Source organism: Pecten maximus, chromosome 3 (assembly GCF_902652985.1).
Source record: "Pecten maximus chromosome 3, xPecMax1.1, whole genome shotgun sequence".
NCBI lineage: Eukaryota > Metazoa > Mollusca > Bivalvia > Pectinida > Pectinidae > Pecten > Pecten maximus.
In genome coordinates this window covers 48,373,812-48,400,682 of record NC_047017.1, presented here as the reverse complement: position 1 = coordinate 48,400,682, position 26,871 = coordinate 48,373,812, and the positions used below count along the sequence as shown (strand labels likewise).

At 34.9% G+C, this 26,871-nt stretch overlaps 2 protein-coding genes across 3 annotated transcripts; one reads left to right on the top strand and one right to left on the bottom strand.

The window, feature by feature from the left end:
* On the top strand, window positions 1–26,529 carry LOC117324410 (prostaglandin reductase 2-like). 2 transcript variants are annotated; one of them, XM_033880255.1, is made up of 8 exons: window positions 1–19; window positions 21,008–21,126; window positions 21,622–21,828; window positions 22,330–22,503; window positions 22,730–22,939; window positions 23,580–23,701; window positions 24,778–24,865; window positions 25,789–26,528. In XM_033880255.1, the coding sequence occupies exons 2-8, from the start codon at window positions 21,124–21,126 to the stop codon at window positions 25,894–25,896; spliced, it is 912 nt and encodes a 303-aa protein (XP_033736146.1). In that variant the 5' UTR covers window positions 1–19; window positions 21,008–21,123; the 3' UTR covers window positions 25,897–26,528. The 2 variants fall into 2 exon arrangements, with proteins under 2 accessions (XP_033736146.1, XP_033736145.1); XM_033880254.1 differs by lacking the exon at window positions 1–19 and adding an exon at window positions 19,960–20,056 and having other exon boundaries at window positions 25,789–26,529.
* On the bottom strand, window positions 4,069–19,906 carry LOC117324409 (ribosome biogenesis protein NOP53-like). Its single transcript, XM_033880252.1, has 14 exons — window positions 19,760–19,906; window positions 12,019–12,092; window positions 11,471–11,558; window positions 10,984–11,168; window positions 9,875–9,942; window positions 9,548–9,643; window positions 9,221–9,331; window positions 8,539–8,703; window positions 8,184–8,239; window positions 6,956–7,075; window positions 5,541–5,607; window positions 4,770–4,846; window positions 4,328–4,384; window positions 4,069–4,092 (listed from the first exon to the last, which is right to left on the bottom strand). The coding sequence occupies exons 1-14, from the start codon at window positions 19,882–19,884 to the stop codon at window positions 4,077–4,079; spliced, it is 1,305 nt and encodes a 434-aa protein (XP_033736143.1). The 5' UTR covers window positions 19,885–19,906; the 3' UTR covers window positions 4,069–4,076.
* Window positions 26,530–26,871: the final 342 nt, after the last annotated feature.

Genomic DNA, 26,871 nt, shown 5'->3' with positions numbered 1-26,871 from the left:
AATGGCCGATTCTGAAATAGTAAGTACATTTTGATTTTTGTTTTGTTTTAGAATATCGCTATTTTAGTAAATTGATTTTTTTGGTATTTTGTATAAGATATCTAAACCATATAGTGTATTGTAACAGGGTCTAATTTTATTATTTTTTATTATTTTCTTTTCTTTTATTTATTTATTTTTTTTCTTTTTTCTTTACGTTTTCGGTCCAGGAACTCTGTTCGCGCCCAAAACAAAATTAATTTCTCGTGACTTATTCTCATCAATATCTGTGTATTTTATGTGTACATTTTATGTGGCATGGAAACGTAAGCGAAATTCAACTGTACTTACCCTGTTGATTTTCTCGATCTTATATTTAGAGCATTTAGCCCGATATCTTAGGTTCACAGGGGCTTGGCACGATTTTCCAAACACTATAATACATAAATGTATATGGATCATCATTTGGAAAATCATCCCAAGCCCCTGTGATTAGGTTATACACGTACACTGACGTTTGGATGATGATTTGGTTTGGTTTATTTTGTTTAACGTCCTATTAACAGCTAAGGTCATTTAAGGACGGCCTCCCGTGCATGCGACATGTATGCGTGTGATGAGTGCGTATGTGTGTTTTGGGAGGCTGCGGTATGTTTGTGTTATGTCTCCTTGTGATAGGCCGGATCTTTGGCCGATTTAGAGTGCTACCTCACTGAAGCATACTGTCGAAGACACCCAACAGCACACCCCACCCGGTCACATTATACTGACAACGGGCGAACCTGTCGTCCCACTCCAAATTTGCTGAGCGCCAAGCAGGAGCAGCAACTACCATTTTTAAAGACTCTGGTATGTCTCGGCCAGGGGACAGAACCCAAAGCCTTCCTCACAGGGGCGAACGCTCAACTAAAGGCCAAAAGTGAGGCATTGTCAAGGGAGACATTAGGAAGAAGAAAGTTGTTAAGAAAGAAGAGAAAAGATTAATGATGAATCCATGGCCTATATATTCCGAAGGGCCTAGTAAACCTCAATGTAGAAATTACTGAGATATTATACACTGACGTTAGGATGATGAATCCATGGCCTATATATTCCGAAGGGCCTAGTAAACCTCAATGTAGTAATAACCGAGATATTATACACTGACGATGTAAATAAAGCGATTAGCCCGCGATTCTCCTGTCCTTACACAATGACGGTCTTCAGAACTCACGAGAATGCTGAGTAAACATTACGAACCTTTACAGAAATAGTGTTAAATTACCATATGCATTGATCATAATTATTATGGCTAAAGTTCAATATATAGTTACTTAGTGTTCTCTATAAATTTGCCGAAATAACATGAACTATGGTGATAAGATACTGACAATTATTTACAGAATTCCCAAGGAAGCGATGTGCTGACGGACCTTTATGTTGGGAGTCCGTTGTACGTTTCGGGCTATGCCTACAGTAAGATTGAGTAGGTAATCATCCAATAATACATGTATGTAAATTAGGGACAGAAATGTACATGGAGCACACAATGTGAAAATTGATCACGGAAATAAAATCTCGGTCTTTATACGGAAAACCACCCGCATTTTGGTACAGAAACTTTTAAGTATGAAGTACATGTATTTGTGTTATGAGAAAAAAGTTTACTGAGCAAGATACATAGATTGAAAAAATAAAACATATCAGAGCTTAATCGTCAATAAACGGTGAGGTCAGCTCCCCTTGGGAAATAGAAAGAAGACTTGGACGACATTGTTTCAGCCACACACATTACTCATCTACATGTATATTGCATGTGAAGGTCCATCAACAAGAGGTTATGGTTTGTAGAGATTTCCAGAAGCACAAATTCATAGTTCTCATCACCATAATTCCATTGTCTTTAGACACAGATTATGCCCAGTGGATTTTATGACTCTGTTGCCATATTTCTGTTATCGTGTTGTTTCAGGTCAGGTTATTGTCACACGAATTTTCCAGATAAACACTGCGCCAGGTCATTTTATTTTATTTTACTAATCCGACTGTTACAATGTTTACCGAGACAAGTTGTATCATTTTCTATACTAACTCTATTTCACAATAATTAGAGACAAGTCGTGATATTCTTGTTTAACTCTCCCATTTTTTACCAAAATTTAAGAACACATTCCGGGATAATTATCACCATTTTTTTGTTATATATATTGAAAAAGTTCTCTCCGACATGTTGTTAAGATTCATGTCCACACTTCTAACATAAAACCTCCGTTCAGGTTTTTTTTTACCTGTAAACCCAGGGCTTCTTACGAAGCGACTACGGTTATCACACCTGGCCGTATATGCCCAGGGCTATTGAGACAACACTCTCAGTTAATCCTATTGTAACACCGTCATGCTTGACCGCAGACACCTTTCTGACTTCCAAACAGGTTTTGCTGATGAGGTACTGCATTGGGTTTTTACCGAAACGGAAACACGTTGTTACGTAATATTCCATTGAAAATGTATACTGTACCCGCAGTGGACCCCAGGTTACCTTGCACTTTTACAATCCAAGGACATACCATCTGTGTATTTCACCTATACATTGCCCAATATTAGCAAATCCAATGGCAAAAATTATTTCCTTTCAAAAAAATCCAGAGCCATATCTGGAACTAGCATCATTATGAAAATAAAACAAGATGTTTATCCATTTGTCTGAAAGGTACTGCTATCAATATTTTACCTGAGTATTGCTTATAAATACCTAAAAATCATTGACACGTGTACCTACCCCCTCTGAAGTGGTCTGTTGTTACATAGGGTAGGTGAGTTTGCAACACTTAAAATTAAAATCTAAAATGTATTTTTAGAATTCAAGCATAGGAGTACCTTTGTAAATGTCAAATGGTTATCCATGGAAAAGTATAATTTCGTACCTGTTACCTGTTTTGAGATGGATTTTTTTTAAAGTTTCTACTAAGTCTCGCTGTAAACGAACCAACAATTTGGTTTATAAGGACGAGTTGGTAGGCCATTGTGAATACAAAATGTTTCATTTTCAAAAGAAACACAGGTAAAACCATAGCTAATCTCGCAAACACCCTGGTGTTTGTACAAACTATTTCAATAGCAAATAACATTTATTGGAAGTCTGGTCATGAACCTTAAAAGTTGTGTTACGGTAATGTGACTTAACACCATGGCAGCAATATGCCAACTTTATTTTACATCCAATTCATATCAGTGTCAATAAATTGTAGCTATCCTTTCTGGTGAACGGACATGTTTTAAGGGATACATGTTTTGACTATCGGCCATCAGATGTATTGGCTCATATTTTGATTGTCTCTCCCTTATAAGGACATCAGATGTTTTGTATACATGTTATAGTTGCCTCCCCTTGAATAAGGCTTTCTTGTCTATATGTCAGATGTATTGGTCCATGTTTGGTTGTCTCTCCTTTAACGAATCATGTGTAAATCTGATGTTGTATCAAGTTTTGGTTGTCTCCCCATGAATAAGGATTTCATGTCTAAGAAGTACACATTTTGCTTGTCTCTCCCTGAATAACTATATCATATTATAAGATGAACATGTTTTGGTTACCTCCCCCTAAATAATGATATTATATGTATAAGATGTACATGATTTCATATGTTTGAGGGGTACATATTTTGGTTGTCTCCCCCTGAATAACTATATCGTATTACAAGAAGTACACATTTTGCTTGTCTCCCCCTGAATAACTATATCATATTATAAGATGAACATGTTTTGGTTGTCTCCCCCCGAATAACGATATCATATGTATAAGATGTACAGGTTTTGGTTGTCTCCCCCTGAATAACGATATCATATGTATAAGGTGTACATCTTTTGGTTGTCTCCCCCTGAATAATGATATCATATGTATAAGGTGTACATATTTTTGTTGTCTACCCCTAAATAAGGATATTATATGCATCTATTTCATACATATTTTGATTGTCTCCCCCTGACTTAGATATTTACCAGTAGATGTTGTGTAACTGTGAAACACTGTACAAATAATTGCCTCCATTTTCAGAAAAAAATAACAGCAAATCTGTTTTTCATAAAAAAAATTTAATTATGATTTTGTTTTTTTTGTTTCACCTTTTCCCAACCCTGAAATGAAAGATGAAAATCCAATTAAACAAGGACAAGTTTGTCATATAAATAAGTTTGTAAACTGTTTAACAATTATTGGTAAATTTTCAGTTTCTGTGTTATATCTATGACCTTGACCTGCCCTTTTGTCAGGAGCAAAAACTTGATTTCTGTTTCTAAATTTAACATATTTTCACAAGTATGCAATTGTCCATAAATTTATACAATTTTATAATAAGGAAAGGAATCTTACTCCTCTATTTCGTATCCTTTTTTCAAGAATAACTTCGGTTTATATTTCCGCTTCTTGCTGTAAGAACAAACAGAATTATCTGATTATATCGCCCCAAAACATTGAACAGATACAAATTGAACATCAAATAATCAATAATGAGCAAAATACATCTTTAAACTTTAAAAAGATTTGTTAATTTTATCTAAGTACATATATCAAATCAGAAACATATCTACAGGAGAGCAACCAAAGTATGTGAGGTAATAATTAGAGGTATGTTGAAAATATACTTGCAAAGTTTCATAAAAATCTTACTAGAAATGAGGCTGCTAGCATCATTACGGGGAGAACAATGGACAGGCATGTATCAAAGTTTGTAACATTCTTACTAATAAATTCAAATATAGTAATGCTTTCTTCGAGTTCATCTAAATATGGTTTATAACATGCTTGTTCTTACCTTGCTTCAAGTCTTGGCTCGATTACATTTCTTTTCTGTAAACTCTTAAATCTGTCCACCAATAAATGTCCTTCTGGCTGTAAGTATCAATGTCAGATACAACACAATTATATTAGATTACCATTGAGTTAAGATTCAGTGGTAAAACATTAAGTCAGGATTGAAAGATTTGATGTGAAATCTGAATGAATCAATGATTAATCATCTTATTTTCTACAGCGAGAACACAATCCTTTACCATTGGGCACCGATAGAAAAAACATTGAGAATAAAAAAATAATCCTCAATCTGATCTATATATACCCAATTAAAGTTAATTAATGTTTATAACTTAACTTAATGTTCGCCAAAAACAATTATCTGTTATATAGGGGATTTCTTAATTTACCTTAATTTTCCCCATGCATCGTATATCTTCAAATGTTACACCTTGTTGATATAGTAGGAATAGGGATAAATATTTTTTTCTATCGATGCTAACCAGAAGCAGATGCCTATGTTCTGAGAGATTCAGGCCCAGCCAATTCTTACCTTTAAGAGTCCGAGAGACCCAGGCCCAGCCAATTCTTACCTTTAAGAGTCCAAGAGACCCAGGCCCAGCCAATTCCTACCTTTAAGAGTCCGAGAGACCCAGGCCCAGCCAATTCTTACCTTTAAGAGTCCGAGAGACCCAGGCCCAGTCAATTCTTACCTTTAAGAGTCCGAGAGACCCAGGCCCAGCCAATTCTTACCTTTAAGAGTCTGAGAGACCCAGGCCCAGCCAATTCTTACCTTTAAGAGTCTGAGAGATCCAGGCAACTCTTCACTTAACTTAATCTCAATCTCAGCTTCTTCAAATCTGGACAAGGTCAAGGTCATTTGCTATTTTAATTTCTATCAGTCAGACTTTAATCAATATGGTCTAGTTTATATCCTAGTTTGGAAAAGATACATAAATTTGTCAAGGGATATATGTTCAATTAATGTGGTGTAATTATGTGATGCCTAAAATGTTCTCTCACATGTAGAAGCTTATATAGTCAAAATTGTTTAAAGAGAACCTCCAAGGGATCCTGGAAAAAAGGTCACATATGACAGTTGGTCAATAAAATCAGCACTATTTCACAAAAACTAAGAAAGACCATACACAGTAACAGACTCTTTAACCTCACACAGACGAGACCACGCGCAAGAAGTCAATAATTTTAATTTAATATAGAAAGTTCCATACTCTAAAGTGACCAGAGTATGGCCGCTTGTTGCATAAGACAGACAGTCGCTAAATAGAAGAGGATTATATAGATATTTACTTTGGGGGAAAAAATTAGTTGTTTAAGACAGAAGGTCGTTGAATTCAGGCGGTTGCTAAGACAATTTTGACCGTATTAGGAATGGCTTCAGGATTAATACATCACCCTGGGATACATAATTAATCAGAAATTAAGAAATAAATGTCTATATAACCAGACACCAACATAGGTAAGATATTAGGATTCTGTTTTATAATATTGTTTCAATTCAGTTTATGTAGATGTGTAAGTCAAACTGTAGCACTTAAATGGTCTTCTTTAAATTACAATAGCTCTGGAAAGTTTTCAGGATGTTTAACTAAATCCACAATCAATCAGAAAATTATAACAAATGAGTATTAGTTAGAGTCAGAACTAAAATGACTAATCAATTATCATCAACTAATTCAATCAGGACAACCATTATGGACAACAGAGAATGAATCAAGGTCACAATCAGGTGATCGCCCATGTGACAGCTGGTAAATACTACAATAATATAAATATACCAAGTGTAAAAGGACACGTATCTCGTGTAGAAACGAACATGAGACATGACAAACCTATAGCTGTCTGATTACAGAACACACGTGTGTCCTACCATTTACTGGATTTACACAGATCAATGAACACATGTGTCCTACCATTTACTGGATTTACACAGATCAATGAACACATGTGTCCTACCATTTACTGGATTTACACAGATCAATGAACACATGTGTCCTACCATTTACTGGATTTACACAGATCAATGAACACATGTGTCCTACCATTTACTGGATTTACACAGATCAATGAACACATATGTCTTACCATTTACTGGATTTACATAGATAAATGAATGAATGTAGATGCTGAGAAAACAAAACAATACAAAGGTATTTGATACACTTATCTAGGTGTTGCCAAGGATACTTTACTTTCCCCAACTTTCGTGTATTCATGCCTGACTTTTCGTATCGTTCTTTTTTCTGTTTCGCCCTCTCTGACAGTTTCTTCTCTCTGGCCTTTATTTCAGCTTTGATAGTCTTTAACCTATAATAGATATGGACAAAACCTATAATAGATATGGCAAAACCTATAATAGATATGGAAAAAGCCTATAATAGATATGGACAAAACCTATAATAGATATGGACAAAACCTATAATAGATATGGACAAAACCTATAATAGATATGGACAAAATCTATAATAAATATTGACAAAACCTATAATAAATATTGACAAAACCTATAATAGATATTGACAAAACCTATAATAGATATGGACAAAAACTATAATAGATATGGACAAAATCTATAATAAATATTGACAAAATCTATAACAGATATTGACAAAACCTATAATAAATATGGACAAAATCTATAATAGATATGGACAAAACCACAGGCGCTTGCATAGAAAATATCACTTTCGATTTTTTTTTGATATGACAGCGGTATGTGTAATGAAAATCGAAAGTGATATTTTCTATGCAAGCGCCTGTGGACAAAACCTATAATAGATACTGTATTTATGATACAGATGATGATATAGTAAGAAGAGACAAGCCAACAGGCTGTACTAGTCTGGTTCCAGTGAAAGTAAAATTAATGATAAGTCCTATTAAAATTGTGTACATACACTGTGACATTATCTCTATTGAGACCACTTTCTCTACACCATTAAGTGACATTTATAGACAGGTTTGACTTATTTGAACCTGTATATAACAGCTACCTGCCTACAGAGACCACATTATCTACATATGTTCCTTTGTGGCCTTTATAGACAGGGTTGACTGTGTATGAACCTCTGTATAACAGCTAGCTACTCATCTTTGTGTGACCTTTATAGACAGGTTTGACTGTGTAAGAATAACTATATAATAGTTACCTGCCGACAGAGGTCACATCCTCTACATCCTTGAGTGGTTTTTATAGACAAGTTTGACTAAGATGACCAGATTTTAAACTTCAGTTAAGACATACTGTAAATGCGGTTATTTCCGCAGGGGTTTCATTTCACAATTTTTATAGGTAAACTATACGCTTGGAGGTTATTTCTGCAGGGTTTAATTTTGCAATTTTTATACGTAAACTATATGCTTGGGGGTTATTTCTGCGGGGGTTTAACTTCGCAAATACATGTACAAAATGTACCTGAATATCTCTTTTTCCCTGGTTTTAGTTGTTTTCTCTTTTATTTTACCATGTTTCTGAAAAAGATCAACAAGATGTTATACACGTACCAGTATGTCTGAGAAAAAATATTTAATTCTCAAAGATTATGAAAACCATCTATATGAAGCACAATGACAGTTCAATATTGTTAAGTTTCTCGGAGCACAATGACAGTTCAATATTGTTAAGTCTCTCAGAGCAAAATAACAGTTCAATATCGTGCTTAGTCTGGCATGCAATAAGTAATTAAAACCTTATAAATCATGAATGATTTCCTCTTAGTGGTAAAAAGAACCCAGAATTACTAAATCTGTGTCACTATCCATCGTGTTACCTTCTCTTTAATATTTTTCTCTTTATTTCTCTGGATCCTGGTTTTTTTGTCCTCTCTGCGGACAGGGGGAGCGACAGACAGTTTTTCCAGCTCCTCCTCTGTAAATTCGACCGGATCTTCCTCTTCCTTATTCAGTCCTGCTGTCATTTCTGCTTGAAGATTTGCCTGTAAATCGGTCATAAAGTAAAATATAGAGTTTGTGTCTTATTCTGAATATTAACAGTAATCAATTAAAGTTGCTGTTTTGTTTTAAAATCAATGATCATTTAGAGTGAAAAGTATAGATAAATCAAAATACCAAGGCAACTCATAGGTGCTGTGTGTGAGGGATCAAAATAAAGGAGCAAAGCAAGTAGTTTTTTTTTGGGAAGAATTATTTCCAGTCCCATCCTGAACTCACTTGGATTTATCATATATTAAGCATTTTGACCCCCCAAAAAAGTTCTGAATGAATTTGTTCTCGCAAAATTTGGCAAAGATCGCTATAGGTGACAATTCCACAGCACCCAAAAATGGAAAATGTGAATCACAACTTGTATCTTTTCATACAAGAATAAGTTGTCCAAACATACTTTTCTGAAACATAACTTAATCAAAAACAGTTTCCTATTGTTATATCATATTTCCATCTTTTGAGAATGCGAAAGGGAACTGATAACATTAAGACAAATAAATAACCAACCTCTAGTTCAGCTGCGGAGATTGACCTAAACTTAGCTTCCACAGCATTGTAGAGTTTCCTTTCCTTCCGTTCTCGTTTCACCTCTACATCATATGCTTTGGCTAGCAAATTCTGGGGATAATAACACATTAAAGCATTGAACTACCTTCTTGGGAAAGTTATCGTCCTATAGTTCTCATAGGACTGCAGACATATTAAATAACAAGTGTCAGTGAAATGAGGCCACAGATATAGATCTGCACATCTCTTATAATTAAGGTACTTACATTAACCTTGTCAACAATGGGTTGATTTCACAAAGATTCATCAGACATTTACAAGTCTCACCTGGTGATCGTTATATGAAGGATTGTATGATGCTCCAGGATCAGGAACCTGTACACCTGTCATCTCGGATGGTTTTTTATTGTAATGTTTTGGTACCTGACATAGAAACACACGTGTTATTATATCAAAAACAGACCTGATGTGAGAACGGTTGTGAGAGTAGAGGAGGAACTCTCCTTAGAATTAACAACAGTCAGTGTATGTGAACGGGAATGTAAGTTTATAGGTTAAATTTCATCAACACATAAAATTTTGTCCTGGAAATTCTAGTAATATATTTTATGATTGCTAATAGGTTTACTGAATGAGTTTAGCATTACTACTCACATTGATTCTTCTCCTTTTTGTTATCACACAGAAATGAGGGTCCTCTTCCCTGATATCAGCATTCACATCTGTTAAACCACAACCAGAACAAGTCATTAATATATAAGCTTCTATATTTCTGGGATGGAGTCATAGGCTCTTTAAAATGTTTAAATGTTCTATAAGATTTTATAAACAATCATATGAGTTACCTGTCTCCCAGGTAGTAGCATCCTTACCTGTCTCCCAAGTAGTAACATCCTTACCTGTCTCCGAGGTAGTAACATGCTTACCTGTCTCCGAGGTAGTAACATCCTTACCTGTCTCCCAAGTAGTAACATCCTTACCTGTCTCCCAAGTAGTAACATCCTTACCTGTCTCCCAGGGAGTAGCATCCTTACCTGTCTCTCAGATAGTAACATCCTTACCTGTCTCTCAGGTAGTAACATGCTTACCTGTCTCCGAGGTAGTAACATCCTTACCTGTCTCCCAAGTAGTAACATCCTTACCTGTCTCCCAGGTAGTAACATCGTTACCTGTCTCCCAGGGAGTAGCATCCTTACCTGTCTCCCAGGTAGTAACATCCTTACCTGTCTCCCAAGTAGTAACATCCTTACCTGTCTCCCAGGGAGTAGCATCCTTACCTGTCTCCGAGGTAGTAACATCCTTACCTGTCTCCCAAGTAGTAACATCCTTACCTGTCTCCCAGGGAGTAGCATCCTTACCTGTCTCTCAGGTAGTAACATCCTTACCTGTCTCCGAGGTAGTAACATCCTTACCTGTCTCCCAGGTAGTAACATCCTTACCTGTCTCCGAGGTAGTAACATCCTTACCTGTCTCCCAGGGAGTAACATCGTTACCTGTCTCCCAGGTAGTAACATCGTTACCTGTCTCCCAGGTAGTAACATCCTTACCTGTCTCCGAGGTAGTAACATGCTTACCTGTCTCCGAGGTAGTAACATCCTTACCTGTCTCCCAAGTAGTAACATCGTTACCTGTCTCCCAAGTAGTAACATCCTTACCTGTCTCCCAAGTAGTAACATCCTTACCTGTCTCCCAGGGAGTAGCATCCTTACCTGTCTCCCAGGTAGTAACATCCTTACCTGTCTCCCAGGTAGTAACATCCTTACCTGTCTCCCATAAGTCAAAGTTTGCTACAGGTAACACATTCTTGTTTCTCCGTGTTTCTGCTCTTTGTTTGTTTCTTGCTATGCGCTGCTTTTCTGCTTTTCTCTCTGTTAAAGTTTTTTTACCACTTTTTATCCTTCTGCTCAGTCTCTCTACTTCTGGTTGTACTTTCTTGATATTGTGAGATCTGAAAGAAAAGTTTCTATGCTTGCATATGTATGTTCAAGTATCTTGGTCTTTTCTAAAATTATTTGCTCAATTTGAAAATTTAGTTTAAATTTCTCAAGTTTTACATGATTGAATCTGACTTATTATATGTATATTAAAACATGTCCCTTGGCCTTCACAGACCAGTAAAAATTACATTCAACCAATACAGGGACATACAGCTATCAGTGTTTTTATCCATGTCATAAGATGCTAATGACAAAATCTTTGCAATACCTTATTTTTTTTACCATGGTCACATTAAAGCAGACCATGACTTACATAGTTATAGGCTTGATGTTGGGGTCTGGTTCAAGGCTGGCATGGCATTTCAGGGCTCTTTTTCTGTTTTTCTTTTGAAATTTTGTGTCTGAAATAAAGAGTTTGAGAGAAGGAAATTAAAGAAGGCAGTAGATATCCTCAATATTACATTGCAATCAAAATGTGCTTATCATATCACACAGTACACACTATGTGGTGACAAATCTCGACATTGGTATCTATATAAGTGTGGTTGGCTACAAGAAATAGGATCATGTATTAGCAATCACTTTAGGTGTATTTATATCTAGTCAGTCTGCACCTTATAAGATGTAAAAAAAAAAAAAAACTAACAACATAATCGCTCTTACATTCTAAAAAATACATTGTTTTTATATTGGGTAATCAAATAAATGTGTAAAAACTTTTCTAAAGGAAGTTGCGGAGTTTTAATCCAGACAATCCTTCATCTATGGACAGTATATACCACCCTGACTTTGAAGCAGGGATTGGCATTTGTCATTATATTCATAAATTGATTTACAAATTTGATTCATATTATGTATTACCATTTTCCTTTGGATCGAAGGCATCTTTATCAACCATAAACAACTGGTCATCTGACTTCTCAGCTACAAGACCCCTGTAAAGACATTAACTATATCTTAGATACGTTAGATGCATTATTTAGTAAATGTTGAAGTAAGAAGTTTTAGAGCAATAACGTTGTGTCAAGCAATTAATTGTGGACGTGTCAATTAACTGTACACAATTAATTGTGGGTGTGTCAATTAACTGTTGGTGTGCCAATTAATCATTGTCCGAATCTGTTTAAATTCAGTTATGCACTTAAGTAAGAAATGAATACATTGACAATACATTTTGTATATCTATTTTGTATATATTTTTCCCCTGCTAGGTTTCAAACATACTAGTCTTATACACTCAACTAATTGAGCTAAAAAGTTCTCTCAATAGCCAACCAGCATATTGCTGCTAGTAATTACCAGGGTTATAATCCCAAAAATAAACTTAATATACTTAATACAATTTTTGTATTATATATTATATTAGATAAACATAATTCTTTCCTCCCTGTCCATATGGTAGTTAATTGTACTGCCACTTTCTTTTTCTATATATATATAATTGCATCTGGTTAAGTGTTAAGTTTTGAACAGCAGAAATTTAGATAAACTCACACCGAAACAGCTATATTGGGTACTTAATAAATGATTTTAAACACATAAGTACATCATTGTATGATAGATTCAAGGCAAACGTAGGTGAAGAAGAGGTTTTATTTTTGTCAGTGGATAATACTTTAAAATCACTAAATCGTATAGAAGACACTAGATGTACATGTCTGTCTGTGTCTGTCAAAAATGCGTAAAGGTCGTAGGTTTTTCTGTATATAAAAATATGGATTTTGCTTTACCATGTTCTATTGTTCATCACTTCCAGATAACCAAAGACAAAGATTTTTTATCTACATCTACCTATATATATGGTATACGTACTGGCCAACTTCAACAATCTGAAGGAGAAATACCAAGGGGGAGTGGAAATAGAGAAAGTCCCCCCCCCCCCCCCCCCCCCCCCCCCCATGTAGTCTATATTAATGAAAAAAGATAAAATATTGGCTCTACTTGGTGATGGATGGCATACTGATGGTAGATAGCTGATTTAAATGAGTCTATGGTGGGGCAGGAGAAAATGTCTGGTGGTAATTTATTCCATTCATATGTAGTTTTTGGAAAAACTGAAGTTTTTCTAGCCAGGGTTTTGGTATGATGTATTTGAAATGAGTGCCGGTAACTATGTCTGTAATACTTAGTAAGGGGAGTTTAGCCTATCAGATTTCATTAAAGTAACTTTGTTGTTGACAATGTTATATAACATGGTCTAATGAGCATCTCTTCACCTGTCTGCTAGGGACGCAATTTCATGGGGAGCGTGAGAGGAGAAATGGAGTGAAGCAATATTAGACAAGTAAATAAGTTTGTTTTGACCTTATATTTGTTAACACCAAACCCTGTAATTGTAGACCGCTACGTTTTCTGTGGAGCGAATATACATTTTCTTAACTTTTGATTAAGCGGTGTACCTAATGAGTGACCAGGGAGTGTCCAGGGACATTTTGCACGCCCAGGAATTCGTTAATGAAGATTTTTTAATAATTTTTTCTGTAACATACTTATGAGACCATTATCTAACACCATGCAAAATTTCACTTCGATCGAATGATTACATAATATGGAAATGCACCTCTGAAGTTGCAGTGCAGCGTGCACTCGGGTGTCGGGCGCGCCCAGGAATTCGTTAATGAATATTTTTTAATTTTTTTTTCTGTAACATATTAATAACATCATTATCTAACACCATGCAAAATTTCACTTCGATCAAATGATTTTATAATACAGAAATGCACCACTGAAGGTGCATTAAAGCGTGCATTTGAGTGTCCGGGGCGTATTTGACACGCCCAGGAAGCCGTTATTGAAGATTTTTTTATTTTTTTTTCGGTAACATACAGATTATACCTATATCTAACATCGTGTAAAATTTCACTTCGATCAGACGATCGCATAATACTAAATTTTGCCATTAAATCTTACGAAGTTACGATGAAGATGGCCTGTATTACGGCTGCGCTCGACACACGAGTACCAGGGAGGTTTGTACAAGCCCAGGAAGTCGTTGATTTATATTTCTTGATTATTTTTTCTGTAACATACAGATTATTCTTTTATCTAACATCGTGCAAAATTTCACTTCGAACAGGCGATTGCATAATACTAAATTTTGCCATTAAATCTTACGAAGTTACGATGAAGTTGCCCTGTATTACGGCTGCGGTTGGCACATGAGTGTCCAGGGAGGTTTTTACACGCCCAGGAAGCCGTTAATTTATATTTCTTTATTATTTTTTCTGTAACATACAGATTATATATTTATCTAACACCATGCAAAATTTCACTTCGATCGGACGAGTGTATATTATTGTATTTTGTTACTGAATCCAGCCTTAGGTGATCACTTCATTGTCCAGGCCATTTTATATCTACCTGTGATCTGACAAATTAATCCCGGAGCGCCGCCCACCTGCGGTGTGACCGGTAATTGTATTGGTTTACATAATAACTTGACATGTCCCTGTTAATTGATATGTAACATATTGCAACCCGGAATAAAATACAAATAAAAACTTACTATTTCATCAGTTACGATTATTCCTTCAGTTACAGTTTCAGTTCCGTAATTAAAACGTTTAATAACATCGTAAACTTTGAGTTCTAAAATAAATACGAAAATCATACATTCCAAGTTAAATACTAACATTATTTTTTTACAATATAAATAGTTTTAATGAGTGACAAACCCGCGTGTTCGGCTAATCTAGCTAGACACTCGCTAGATAACGTACAATCAGAGGCAAAAATATATTGTTTTAGTATTCTAGTACAATTAACGACTTAAAAATAAATATAGCAATTATTTATCAATCTCCTGCAAATCAAATAGAATATAACGCATTATGACAGAATTAATTGTAACGTTATAACTCCGTTGCCATACCTGATAAATGTATTAAAATCGGCTATAGACTTATTTAACATGCCCGTATTCTGGTTCGCCCAATAGGAGAAAGTCGGAGGTTTGATTTTTGCGGAAAGGTTATAACAATGTAAATTGTAAATAGAAAAACAACCAAGGACCTTTAGGGTCGTTCAAGGATTACCACACATATAATCAGGAGAATTAATTTTAAAATTTGCTCTGAAAAGGTCATAGTTAAGAGAGCTAGCACGGTTCTTCAAACGGCTATGCAGTATTTTTAACATGCGGGAGCCACACACCAAGATGCCTTTATTATTGGACATTTCCTAGGTATATTTCTTTTAATGAACTTCTAAGTAGACGAATCCTTTAATATCTGGATCGTTCCAGTTTGATGGACGACGGAAAGAAGGAAATACGCATATTTTCTAATCGAAAGTTAGGTTGTCTCAGATGATGGGAATCTAAAATATTACGGATTTCTGCTAATCTTTCTGGCATGATGTCACAAAGAACATTTATATCTATACCATTTTTGGTAGAGAAGAATAAAGACATTCTCTGCGTTTCTTCTATAAATCGGCAAAAGTTCCAGCCTATCACAAAGAGACTTAACACGAACACACCACAGCCTCCCAAAACACACATACGCACTCACCACACGCAATGTATGTCGCACGCACGGGAGGCTGTCCTTAAATGACCTTAGCTGTTAATAGGACGTTAAACAAAATAAATCAAACCAAATTATGTACACGTCTCTAATATGTCAATTGTGGAATTCCAAATCTGATACCTGAAATAAAATAATTATAAAAACGTATTATTTCATCAAAACCATGAATACATTCTTACAATTTCGAAGTGATCAATAAATGCATTAATATTTTATAAAACAATAATTGACCGAGTCAAGTGAAAAAGATCATCTATCGGTGACTCCGCCCACCTGCGGTGTAGTCTAATTGGATTAGTTTATATAACTTTGGCGCCTGTCTAGCTGTCAACTTAACCCGCGTCTCCGCCTCACTTGTGTTCAATGGAAGACGAGTGACAGGTAACGAAAGCCATCAGTAGGCGGAGTCACGTAACTAACAAATTAGGTGTCGTGCTGTTTGTCCCTCACCATCAGTTTGCTTATTTCTATTCTAATATAAAAAGAATATTTTGTTGCTACCAGAAACATGAAAAAAAAAAAAGTCATCTTATTACCAAATGTAATTTTCTGCATCTTGTACTGCTGCAACAACACGTGTACAAAAACGACCGTTTGTTGCCCGAGTGAATAATCATCAATTACTGTTATTGATGACTACGTAATACCACCAATTGGCTTTTTGAAGTGTAAGTTCTATCGATTTAAGTTGTGCATTTTCGAGATTTTTTAACACATTTCGTGAAGAGGTCGGCTTTGAAAAGGGCCGTTTTTAGAGGTACTGATCGTTTATTGTCGGAACAATGTGGTAGGGTAGGGTTTATCTAGATCCCAAGAAGATGGGACTTAAGATTTTTAATTGATCTGTCCTTGGTTAAACAAATGTAGGAGTATAGTATGTCCCTGCATGTACAAACTTGTACACATTTATCTTCCCGAAATGGCACGAATTATCACCTTTTATTTCAGTTAAAATCCATCGACCGTTTTTTCTATTATTTGATACGAATCTCGTATCATGATTCACAATTTGGTTGCAGACTCTAACTTTGAAATACTGCAATACATTTTGACAGATTATAATATTTTTTACACGCGGACTCCTCTGTACACTCCAATGTAAAACATTTATTTCATACAGTTTTCGATGCCATTTCACATTCTTATCCCATATGCACGTTCTTTTTATCATTATATCATTATATCAACAAGTTTTTATCAGTATTTCATTTCGAGTTTCAAACTTTGAAATAGATTTTGAAGAACTGTTTATTGGATATAGGACAGTTTCCAATGCCAGTTGACTGTTTTATTTGTATTTCATTTCAGATTTCAAACTCTCTAATTTATATGATTATAATATACACGCATTTCAAAAGAATCATTTGTTAGATATGATTTTTTTTCTTCCTTTAATTTCTCTTAAAAGTCTGTTGTCTAATACCTTTATTTAATACATTAATGTATCATTTTCTATGTTGTACTACTTGTACTTATACTTCCTTGCTGTGTTAATCAATGTTTGAAATGAGAAAAAAAAAATAATATACTTACACGAAAGAAACATCTACATATGTGTACATGTATTTGTTTTAATTTACTTGTATACTTTAATTCTTACGACGTTGAAACAGAGTCCCATTTTTTAGGCAAATATATCTTTTATAACCAAGAACATCAAAAACTTTATAATCATGACAAAACAGTGAATGCTGACTTTCTAAATTACTGTTATGATTCTAAATTTTATTTCTTAATGACAAAGGAGGAAGTTAAGAGGAACTCTTATTGCTGATTTAACCTGGTACGGTCCTGTTAATGTAAATATACTTTGCAATGGTGACACGAATATCTCCTCAACTGACAATGTAAAAATCGCCAAAGTTGTGCAAAACTTCTTGAGTAGGTCGGGAAGATTCGACTAATCATCACTTCCTATCCCCCACCCCCTTCTTTTCATACTATTTTCCTATAATAAAAAAACTTAATCCAAAATGCTCCATTTATCCATATAATATTAAAAATGTTTTTTCTTCTAATCGATCAAGTATATTTGAATTCATTCCAAACATTTATATGTCGTGATCTTTCCCGATGCAGTCATTTAACTTTATATGTACCTATCTCCTATATTTATACTGTTAAAAGAAATAATGCTGCATATCAAAAACAAAAATCACACTGTACATAGCATTATTATCAGGCAATCCTGTCAGAATTTTTCACATTAGAATAGTTTTACAGCAGTTTATTAAAAAATGTAATTATATAAATATCCAATTGAACAATTTATCAATAACTAAGTAACTAACAACAACAAAAATTAACTAAAAGTCTAAAACAGTTAGTATATATAACTCATGTAAAGGCATTCAATAAATAAATATCATAAAAAATAATACATTAATAAAGATGAATAGATCATGACTTACAATAATTACTATGCAAATTAAAATGCATAAATTGGTTAAGATATTAAGTTATTATCAAACATTTAATAAATAAATATCATAAAAAATAATACCGGTACATGAATATAGATGAATCAATTATGAGTTACAACAATAACTATTATGCAAAGTACAATGCAGAAATTGGTTAAGATATTAAATCATCATCAAACATTGTGACATTATTCAGTACAAAATACACATAATATAAGTTTTATAATAAATTACATCTTCATCTATAATCAAATAAATAATGTTTTAATGCAAAGTGAGGAAATTATTCCAAATAGTATATTCTGATTTTATACTTGAAAAACTTTATCATAAACAATATCTTAGTGTTAAGAAATAAAATAAAATTATGGAGAGTCAAAAAAATAAAGTAAATGTGTTACATATAGCCAATATATTAGTTATACTCGTTATAAAATAAATAAATAATGGACTCTTTGTAGAACCGCGTCCTCATCGCAGTCTGGTAACATTCTTATTTTAACAATAGAGTTACTTCCCTTCCAATCTTTGGAGTACACTACTTCGTAAGATTTAATGGTAAAATTTAGTATTATGCACTCGTCCGATCGCAATGACATTTTGCATGGTGTTATATAAAGGTATAATCTGTATGTTACAGAAATAATAATAAAAAATATAAATCAACGGCTTCCTGGGCGTGTAAAAACCTCCCTGGACACTCATGTGCCAACCGCAGCCGTAATACAGGGCAACTGCATCGTAACATCGTAAGATTTAATGGTAAAATTTAGTATTATGCACTCGTCCGATCGAAGTTAAATTTTGCACAATGTTAGATAAAGGTATAATATGTATGTTTCAGAAAAAATAATCAAAAAATATAAATCGACGACTTCCTGGGCGTGAAAAATACGCCCTGGACACTCACGTGCTGACCGCAGCCGAAATACAGGACAATTTCATCGTAACTTCGTAAGATTAATGGTAAAATTTTGTATTATGCACACGTCCGATCGAAGTGAAATTTTGCATGATGTTAGATAAAGGTTTAATCTGTATGTTTCAGAAAAAATAATAAAAAAATTTAAATCAACGACTTCCTGGGCGTGTAAAATACGCCCCGGACACCCGAGTGCACGCTGCACTGCAACTTCATCGGTGCATTTTAATAATATGCACTGGTCCGATCGAAGTGAGATTTTGCATGGTGGTAGATAATGGGACAATATGTACGTTACAGAAAAAAATTTCAAAAAATCTTCATTAACGAATTCCTGGGCGTGAAAAGTATCTCCCTGGACACTCATTACTCCCAGGTCACTCATTAGGTACACCCTGATTAAGACTATCGTCATTGAAAAATCCTTTCAGGTAAAATTTTGACGATACTTTGAATGAAACTGACCATTTTTTTGGCAGGACGGAGGAGTTCCAGACCTTTCTCTATATATTAGTGTACGTCCCTGAATGGCTTAAATTTAGATAGGTTTTTCAATGGCTGTTTTAACATCTAATGGTCCAGTCAAGATTTAGGCCTGACATGATACATGAATAGGCCCCAAAATATCATATATCAGTGACGTGTTTACAAATTACACCACGAAAACGATACCCAAATATCGGGTGGTAAGACAGTTTTTAAGCCAAAATGACTTTTATAAATCATACCCAGTTCTTTCTTGCATTCTTTCGTCCTCTAAAACATCTTCTACTTCTGATATATCGATTGCCTTCCATGCTTTCTTCTTGTTTTTTCCCAGTCTGGTTTTCTTGACTGGCACGTTGGAAGCCATGCTTGTTAAAAGGGTCGCTGAAACGTTTGACAGGCTCTATGTTGTACACTATCTTTAAAGTCTACAGATGACATCGATTTTATTAGTTATAGAGTTATCTTCCCTTAGGCCACAAATGAAAGCAAAGTGAAAATGGCAAAGAACCACCATATTATCTTTAAGAAAAGACCCGGTTTGTATCATTTAAGGGAAATGACAACTATGTCACACACAGTTTATGATTTTGTTATGATGCATTTATTATGTACTTTGTAAATATGGTGCTTAATAATAAAACCATGTCTCTTTTACTGCCTTTTTATCATTGCAATATGTACAAGGCACGTAGATTTCTACTTGTATGCTTGTAGCTAATGTACTAATGTCGACACTTGTATTTTAGTTTTTACTATATAGTTTATATATAAGTAATTATTTAATGCTATTAAGTCAGCATACTACTTTGATATATTAGCAAAAGTTTATATTACTTCTGTGCTTTTATATTCTCTGATTTTTTTTGCACATATATAGCTTAATTATTTGTACACAATTTTACCTAGTATCATTGATTATCATGTTGATTATACGTATTCTGTGATATTTTCGAGTCACTGATCTTTTGACCAATTAGTTTTGAGCCCACAATATTATAATGCATTTCAGTTTGGCTTCTAAAAACCCATATTTTGACCGGTATTAAGACATACACATAATAATGAACCTGTATATTATTAGTTACGTGATATATAGGAAGGAGTAAAACAAATTGTAAAAGTTCAAGGAGTAGTAGTGTGCAGACAGCTGGGATCGAACCCGCGACTCTCGGCTTACTGGTCCGCCGCTCTACCGACTGAGCTAAAGGGATATTCCCCCTAGCCGGAAGCTAGAAGCTTAAGGCGACCATACAACTACAGTATTTACAATTAAAACCCGGCCTGCTGCACAAATTATCCTGCCATACTTCTACAACTGGTAACCTCTCACTCTCTAAATCTAAGTGGATACCCCACAGCTAGGCTAATTGGTGCAAAGCCAGTGTGATGACTTTTATGACAACTTTAACACTTAGATATGTATGATCGAGGGGTAAACGAGATTTATCCAACATATTTATATAATCAATACTGCTTTTTCTGTCTAGGTGTAAATGGAGAGCCAGCAGAAGACAATTTTGGGTATGAAGAGTGTGATTATCCTTGTGATCCACAGAACAATGAAGTTCTACTGAAAACATTATACTTATCAATCGATCCAGCAATGGTAAGGACTGCTAACTTTGCCCGTATATTTATACAGCAGTATGCACTTGTCTGGTTATAAGTAAACCCATGTCTATGTATATAAAAAATCTGATAAATTGTCAGAATAGTTTAGACTATAAGTATTGTTTACTTTGAGTCGGCGTTCATGTGTCTTGGCCCATGAACAGCATGATGTCCAACAACTTGTCAAGCCATTCACTGAAAGGAAAGTGTTGATTTTCAGTCTCTACATTGACCATATAGAGATGTTATGTTATTCAAACGGTTGCAATGTAGATTCTATAAGGTAAAAAAATAGGATTTGTTTTCTTTCATATGTTTTTCTAAAAAAGTCTATTCTGACATAAACATTTCTGATACCAGGTTATTCAGAAACCTAACATGTACAGTGGTCTTTCTGTATGATTTGCCATCTTCATGCTTCATCTTCATGCTCTGTGAAGATGTATGAGATGAGATACACAGACTCAACATTAGATGTATCTGTATACAGAGATGTCGGATGAATGAGGAGACTGGTGTTACTTACATTGGACCGTTTGGGATTGGAGACAGAATTGGAGGGTTTGGAGGAGTTGGGGTGGTGGTGAAATCAGCCAATCCAGACTTCCAGGATGGAGATGTTGTCCATGCAGGATTTAACTGGCAGTGGGTTGAAAACTTCTTAGAAACTCCAGGAGAACATTTTCCTCTCAGGAAGGTGAGTTGCTGAATACTCTGTAAATCTTTTTTGTCAATTTAAGAGTATAGATTCTCCAGTTGAGATCCCCTATTTCCCCATAAAGGGAGCGAACAATTCTGTTAATCCCACATACACTGGCTCTGTAACCTCCAATTAGGGAACTACTAATATATTTTTGGCAATCTTACTATAAAGTCACTGAAACGAATCATTGAAATTCTAAATGTTCAGTACCTTGATACCAGATGTTCTGAAACTTTATCTTATTTTTGATGTGATAGGAGACTTCTCCAAACACAGAACTGGTTATTAATCAAACTTGCTTTGAAACTTTGATAATACTACATGTACAGGTATTTAGTATGCATATTAATACTTAGAAAATCTAGGTCATGCTTTATATTGCCAAGAACTTGGATACAGAAAGACATTAGCTAAAAAAGCAGATATCGTGAAGCATCCATCCAGGCATAAATTCTGTCGCTTTTAAGATTGAAGTTGTGGATGTTGATGTTCCAGATTGATTCCTCACTAGTTAATGGACAGGTTTCCTTATACCTGAGTATATTGTCCTTGACCTCAGGTCTCACTTCTTATCTTGGGGTCAAAGTGAAAGGCCATGTCACCCCAGGTGCCAATCAAACAATGGTTGTGAGTGGAGCAGCAGGTGCTTGTGGATCTCTGGCTGGACAGGTGAGTGACACAACAGGTACAGTACTTCTTGTTTGTTCGAGATTTTTATAAAACCTAATTGAGATGAAGGTGTGACACAGGGCACTTTGCAAGTCTTTTGTTTCGGAATACATCAATATATATTTTGTTAATGCATGCTTTATCTAATGCTGGAAATGTGATAACAAATTATATTCTTAATTTAGAAGAGGGAGTTCTCATAATGCAATAATGTTGTAATTTTTAGATTGGAAAACTAGAAGGATGTTCAAGAGTTGTAGGTATATGTGGATCTGAGGAGAAATGTCAGTTCCTGACTGAAGAGCTTGGATATGATTCTGCAATTAACTATAAAACAAAGGATGTTTCCTCTGAGCTACAGAAGTTGTGTCCTTCCGGTGTGGATGTGTACTTTGATAATGTTGGAGGAGATCTCAGTAACACAGTCATAAAACAGGTAATACTTTATTCCATATAGAGAAATCTCTGGGGTTTATTGGGTAGGTAAAGAGAGCTGACTTCAATGACATGATGTCATTTTATTGTTTCCTGGATGTCATAGAATTGTTGTGAATGGCCAATCCTCGTTTCAAGCCTAGGATTTTTTTTTTTTCAACAGATGTTGATTTCGACTGGCAGTATTTTTATTGATAAGTTTGTGAGAAATATAAAATACATGGGTCTGTTCCATAGACAGGGATCAGGCGCGGATCCCGGAATTTGAAAAGGGGGGGGGGGTCCAGTAATTTAGTGGTAATGCGAGCGCAATAGGCGTGAGCCGAATTATTTTCGGCGAGGGGTCTGGGTGCCAAAATTTCGGAAAATGAAATAGCAAATTCTTTTGGGGATAAGATTTTCGATAAGCGGGGGGCGGGGGTTTGGCATATGCGTTTTTTTTTTTTTTTAGGCTACAAACAAATTTTCCTCATCCGAAAATGGTTAGCTCACGGAAATCTTAAACTCCTGTCCACAGAACAGACCCATGTTATACAGTCCTTTAACTTTTAACCATGTACAGAATGTATTCTAACAGTGATACTTAAATAACAGTGTTATTTGATATAGCAGATCAGTACAATGTTCATTTTGTTATACAGATGAATACAGATTCCCATGTGATACTATGTGGTCAGATAGCTGTCTACAACAAGGATGTTCCCTACCCTCCACCTATCCCTGAAGATGTACAGAGAATTCTCACAGACAAAAACATCACAAGGTAAATGTTCCTACCCTCCACCTATCCCTGACGATGTACAGAGAATTCTCACAGACAAAAACATCACAAGGTAAATGTCCCTACCCTCCACCTATCCCTGAAGATGTACAGAGAATTCTCACAGACAAAAACATCACAAGGTAAATGTTCCTACCCTCCACCTATCCCTGATGATGTACAGAGAATTCTCACAAAAAAAAAAATATCACGAAGTGAACACCTGTAATAGAATATTCCATAATCGTTACCTGTCCAATAGGATGTTCCATAATCTATACCTGTCCAATAGAATGTTCCCTAATCTCTACCTGTCCAATAGGTTGTTCCCTAATCTCTACCTATCCAATAGAATGTTCCCTAATCTCTACCTGTCCAATAGAATGTTCCCTAATCTCTACCTGTCCAATAGGATGCTCCCTAATCTCTACCTGTCCAATAGAATATTCCATAATCGTTACCTGTCCAATAGGATGTTCCATAATATCTACCTGTCCAATAGGATGTTCCATAATATCTACCTGTCCAATAGGATGTTCCATAATATCTACCTGTCCAATAGGATGTTCCATAATCATTACCTATCCAATAGGATGTCCCCTAATATCTACCTGTCCAATAGGATGTCCCCTAATCTCTACCTATCCAATAGGATGTCCCCTAATCTCTACCTGTCCAATAGGATGTTCCATAATCTCTACCTGTCCAATAGGATGTTCCCTACGCTCTATCTGTCCAATAGGATGTCCCCTAGCCTTTACTTACTGTATCCCTAAGATGACCCTTAACCCCCACCTATATCATAAGATATTCCCTGTCACCCCTCCAATCCATCACTTCTGATATCTATACTCTCCAGTTAATGAGGACTGACAACAAATAGGTCAATTGAGTTAAGGCTACTTGATATACACTATAGACACATTGGACAGGTGCCCTCTCAATACGGGTTAAACGTTCCATTAATCATAGGTATAAAAACAATTATTATTTGTGTTTGGAATAAAATGGTTTGGAGTTATCACTTCCTTTATGCATTGCTGAGCTTCCTAAGTCAATATTTGTCATCCTCCTTGTAGAGATCGGTACCTGGTGCTCAACTATCCGGACAAGTTTGAGTCTGGAATGAAGCAAATTGTCGAGTGGACTGTTCAAGGAAAATTAAAGGTGAGATTCAAAAATAGTGAAGTCGTCTATAAGCTATTAGTGAGATCAACTGTCTGTTTGTACATTTAGCCTCATAGTGCAGGCAAAGAATGATGACCAAGATGTTTTTATTAATCTTTATAGAATTGCTTACAAATTTAGAGCACAAGAAAGGAATTTAGCTATTAAATCTGAAACTTTTTATGAATAAACATTGACTAAGCATCATGAATGGCTTACAAACTAAAGTTAAGGTCTCAAAACATGTGTTCTTGGAATAATATTTTAAAAATAAATCACATTTTAAAAGGACAAGCTAGGATGAATAGAATCTGTACTCGACATATATATGTCACCAGATCAATTTTTTTTTCTAATCCAAATTATTATTTTGATTTAATAGTAATCATTAACCCTGGCTATCCTGTACCACTAGCTCTGTACTACCAACATAGGTCAAGTGCATTGTATGGATGTCTTCCTGTGTTTATTATCAAATGCTCTATATATAGGTACATAATGATTAACTTTTATTGTGTTGTCAAGGTCTCATCTTTGCAATGGATGTCCTGCAATAGATTAAAATGTATCTAAAGCTACCTTGTAGATTTGTATGCTGTTTTCTGTTCCATACCCAGAGGTTAAGGTCAAAGCAAGACATTCAACCTATTGTTGTACATGTGTGTCTGCATGTCCTTTGTGAACAACTTTACCTCATGACAATGCTCACAGTGTGTTCTATAAGGAGCACATATTCTACTTAAAGGGGCGATGTTGGCTGTAGGATCCTGAGGCTTGAATCTGATACCTCAAATAAGATGGTGCTTGTTCATTACTTCTGTCTGTTGAAGTTACATAATTATACTCTGGTAAATATGTATGATAATCCCACAAAAGTGCTATTTTATCATTTAGCCATTGTATTGTTGTCCATTAAATTCCAGGTGAGGGAAACCATTGAAGAAGGACTACAGAATGCGGGCAAGGCATTTGTTTCCATGATGAAGGGAGGAAATATAGGAAAACAGCTAGTACACGTGGGAGATTCCTGAACTTAGGACGATATTTACAATTAATGACTACTTAAAAAAAAAAAAACTAAATTTAAATATTGTGTACTGATAATCAGACAATTTAGTGTTAATTAAGACTATAGTGTATTAAATTCCAATCAATGATTACGGGTATGAAGAAAATTATGTTACATGATTAATATGACAATGGTGTAATCATCCCTATCGGTTTTAAATCAAATATACATTTTTTATTATTGATTAAGGTCAGTATTTTAATACATGTACAGTGTACATACAAGTATATGTGCCTACAGATTCCCACTAACATCAGCAGTAGGTAGACCATCATCAATATCATTTGAAGTGAGAAGGGGACTTTAATGGAAAATGTTGAATGCAAAGTTTTAAAGGTATTTTAGAGAGATGGGAATATTGCTGGGATATATGCAACATGCTCTGTGATATACATATCCATATATATATCTATTCTGTATTGATGGATTGGATCAGGGAAATAAAATATAGTAAAATGTTATTACTGGCTCTCGGTATAGCACTGTGAATACAGAGGAAATGTGAAAGATAAGTTCCATTGATGTACCGTTAAAATGGTATTGAATTGGAACTTTAGTCTGGAATAGTATTTAATAAACACAACTGAATACCAACTGCATTTGTTTTGATATTTATTCAGTTTCAGGAAATGTTTATACATGTATTCACAAATAACTATAAATATCAGAAATAATATACACACCTGGACATATCAATTGTAATAGGATCATTTCAAATGAAGAAAACAAAACACTTCCATGAAAGCAATGTCCAAAATTACGAAAACCTGAATTATATGATATTAAATTCAATACAAATGAAAGAAACTTTTAATCCAAGTAGCAGTACATATTATGCATAATCATAAAAATGATACAGTTGACAATCATAAAGAGACTGACTGGTACAGGGTATGTGTGACACAGTATAACATGTACTGTTATGTATTAAGGAGAC

Coding starts and splice junctions, on each gene's coding strand:
- LOC117324409 (XM_033880252.1), bottom strand. CDS start 19,884: ATGGCTTCCAACGTGCCAGTCAAGAAAACCAGACTGGGAAAAAACAAG. Junction 9,332..9,547: donor CTTCATATAACGATCACCAG/GTGAGACTTGTA, acceptor TATTATCCCCAG/AATTTGCTAGCCAAAGCATA. Junction 5,608..6,955: donor CGAAAGTTGGGGAAAGTAAA/GTATCCTTGGCA, acceptor GACCTTGTCCAG/ATTTGAAGAAGCTGAGATTG.
- LOC117324410 (XM_033880254.1), top strand. CDS start 20,017: ATGGCAAAGAACCACCATATTATCTTTAAGAAAAGACCCG. Junction 20,057..21,007: donor TATCTTTAAGAAAAGACCCG/GTTTGTATCATT, acceptor TTTTCTGTCTAG/GTGTAAATGGAGAGCCAGCA. Junction 24,866..25,788: donor CTGTTCAAGGAAAATTAAAG/GTGAGATTCAAA, acceptor ATTAAATTCCAG/GTGAGGGAAACCATTGAAGA.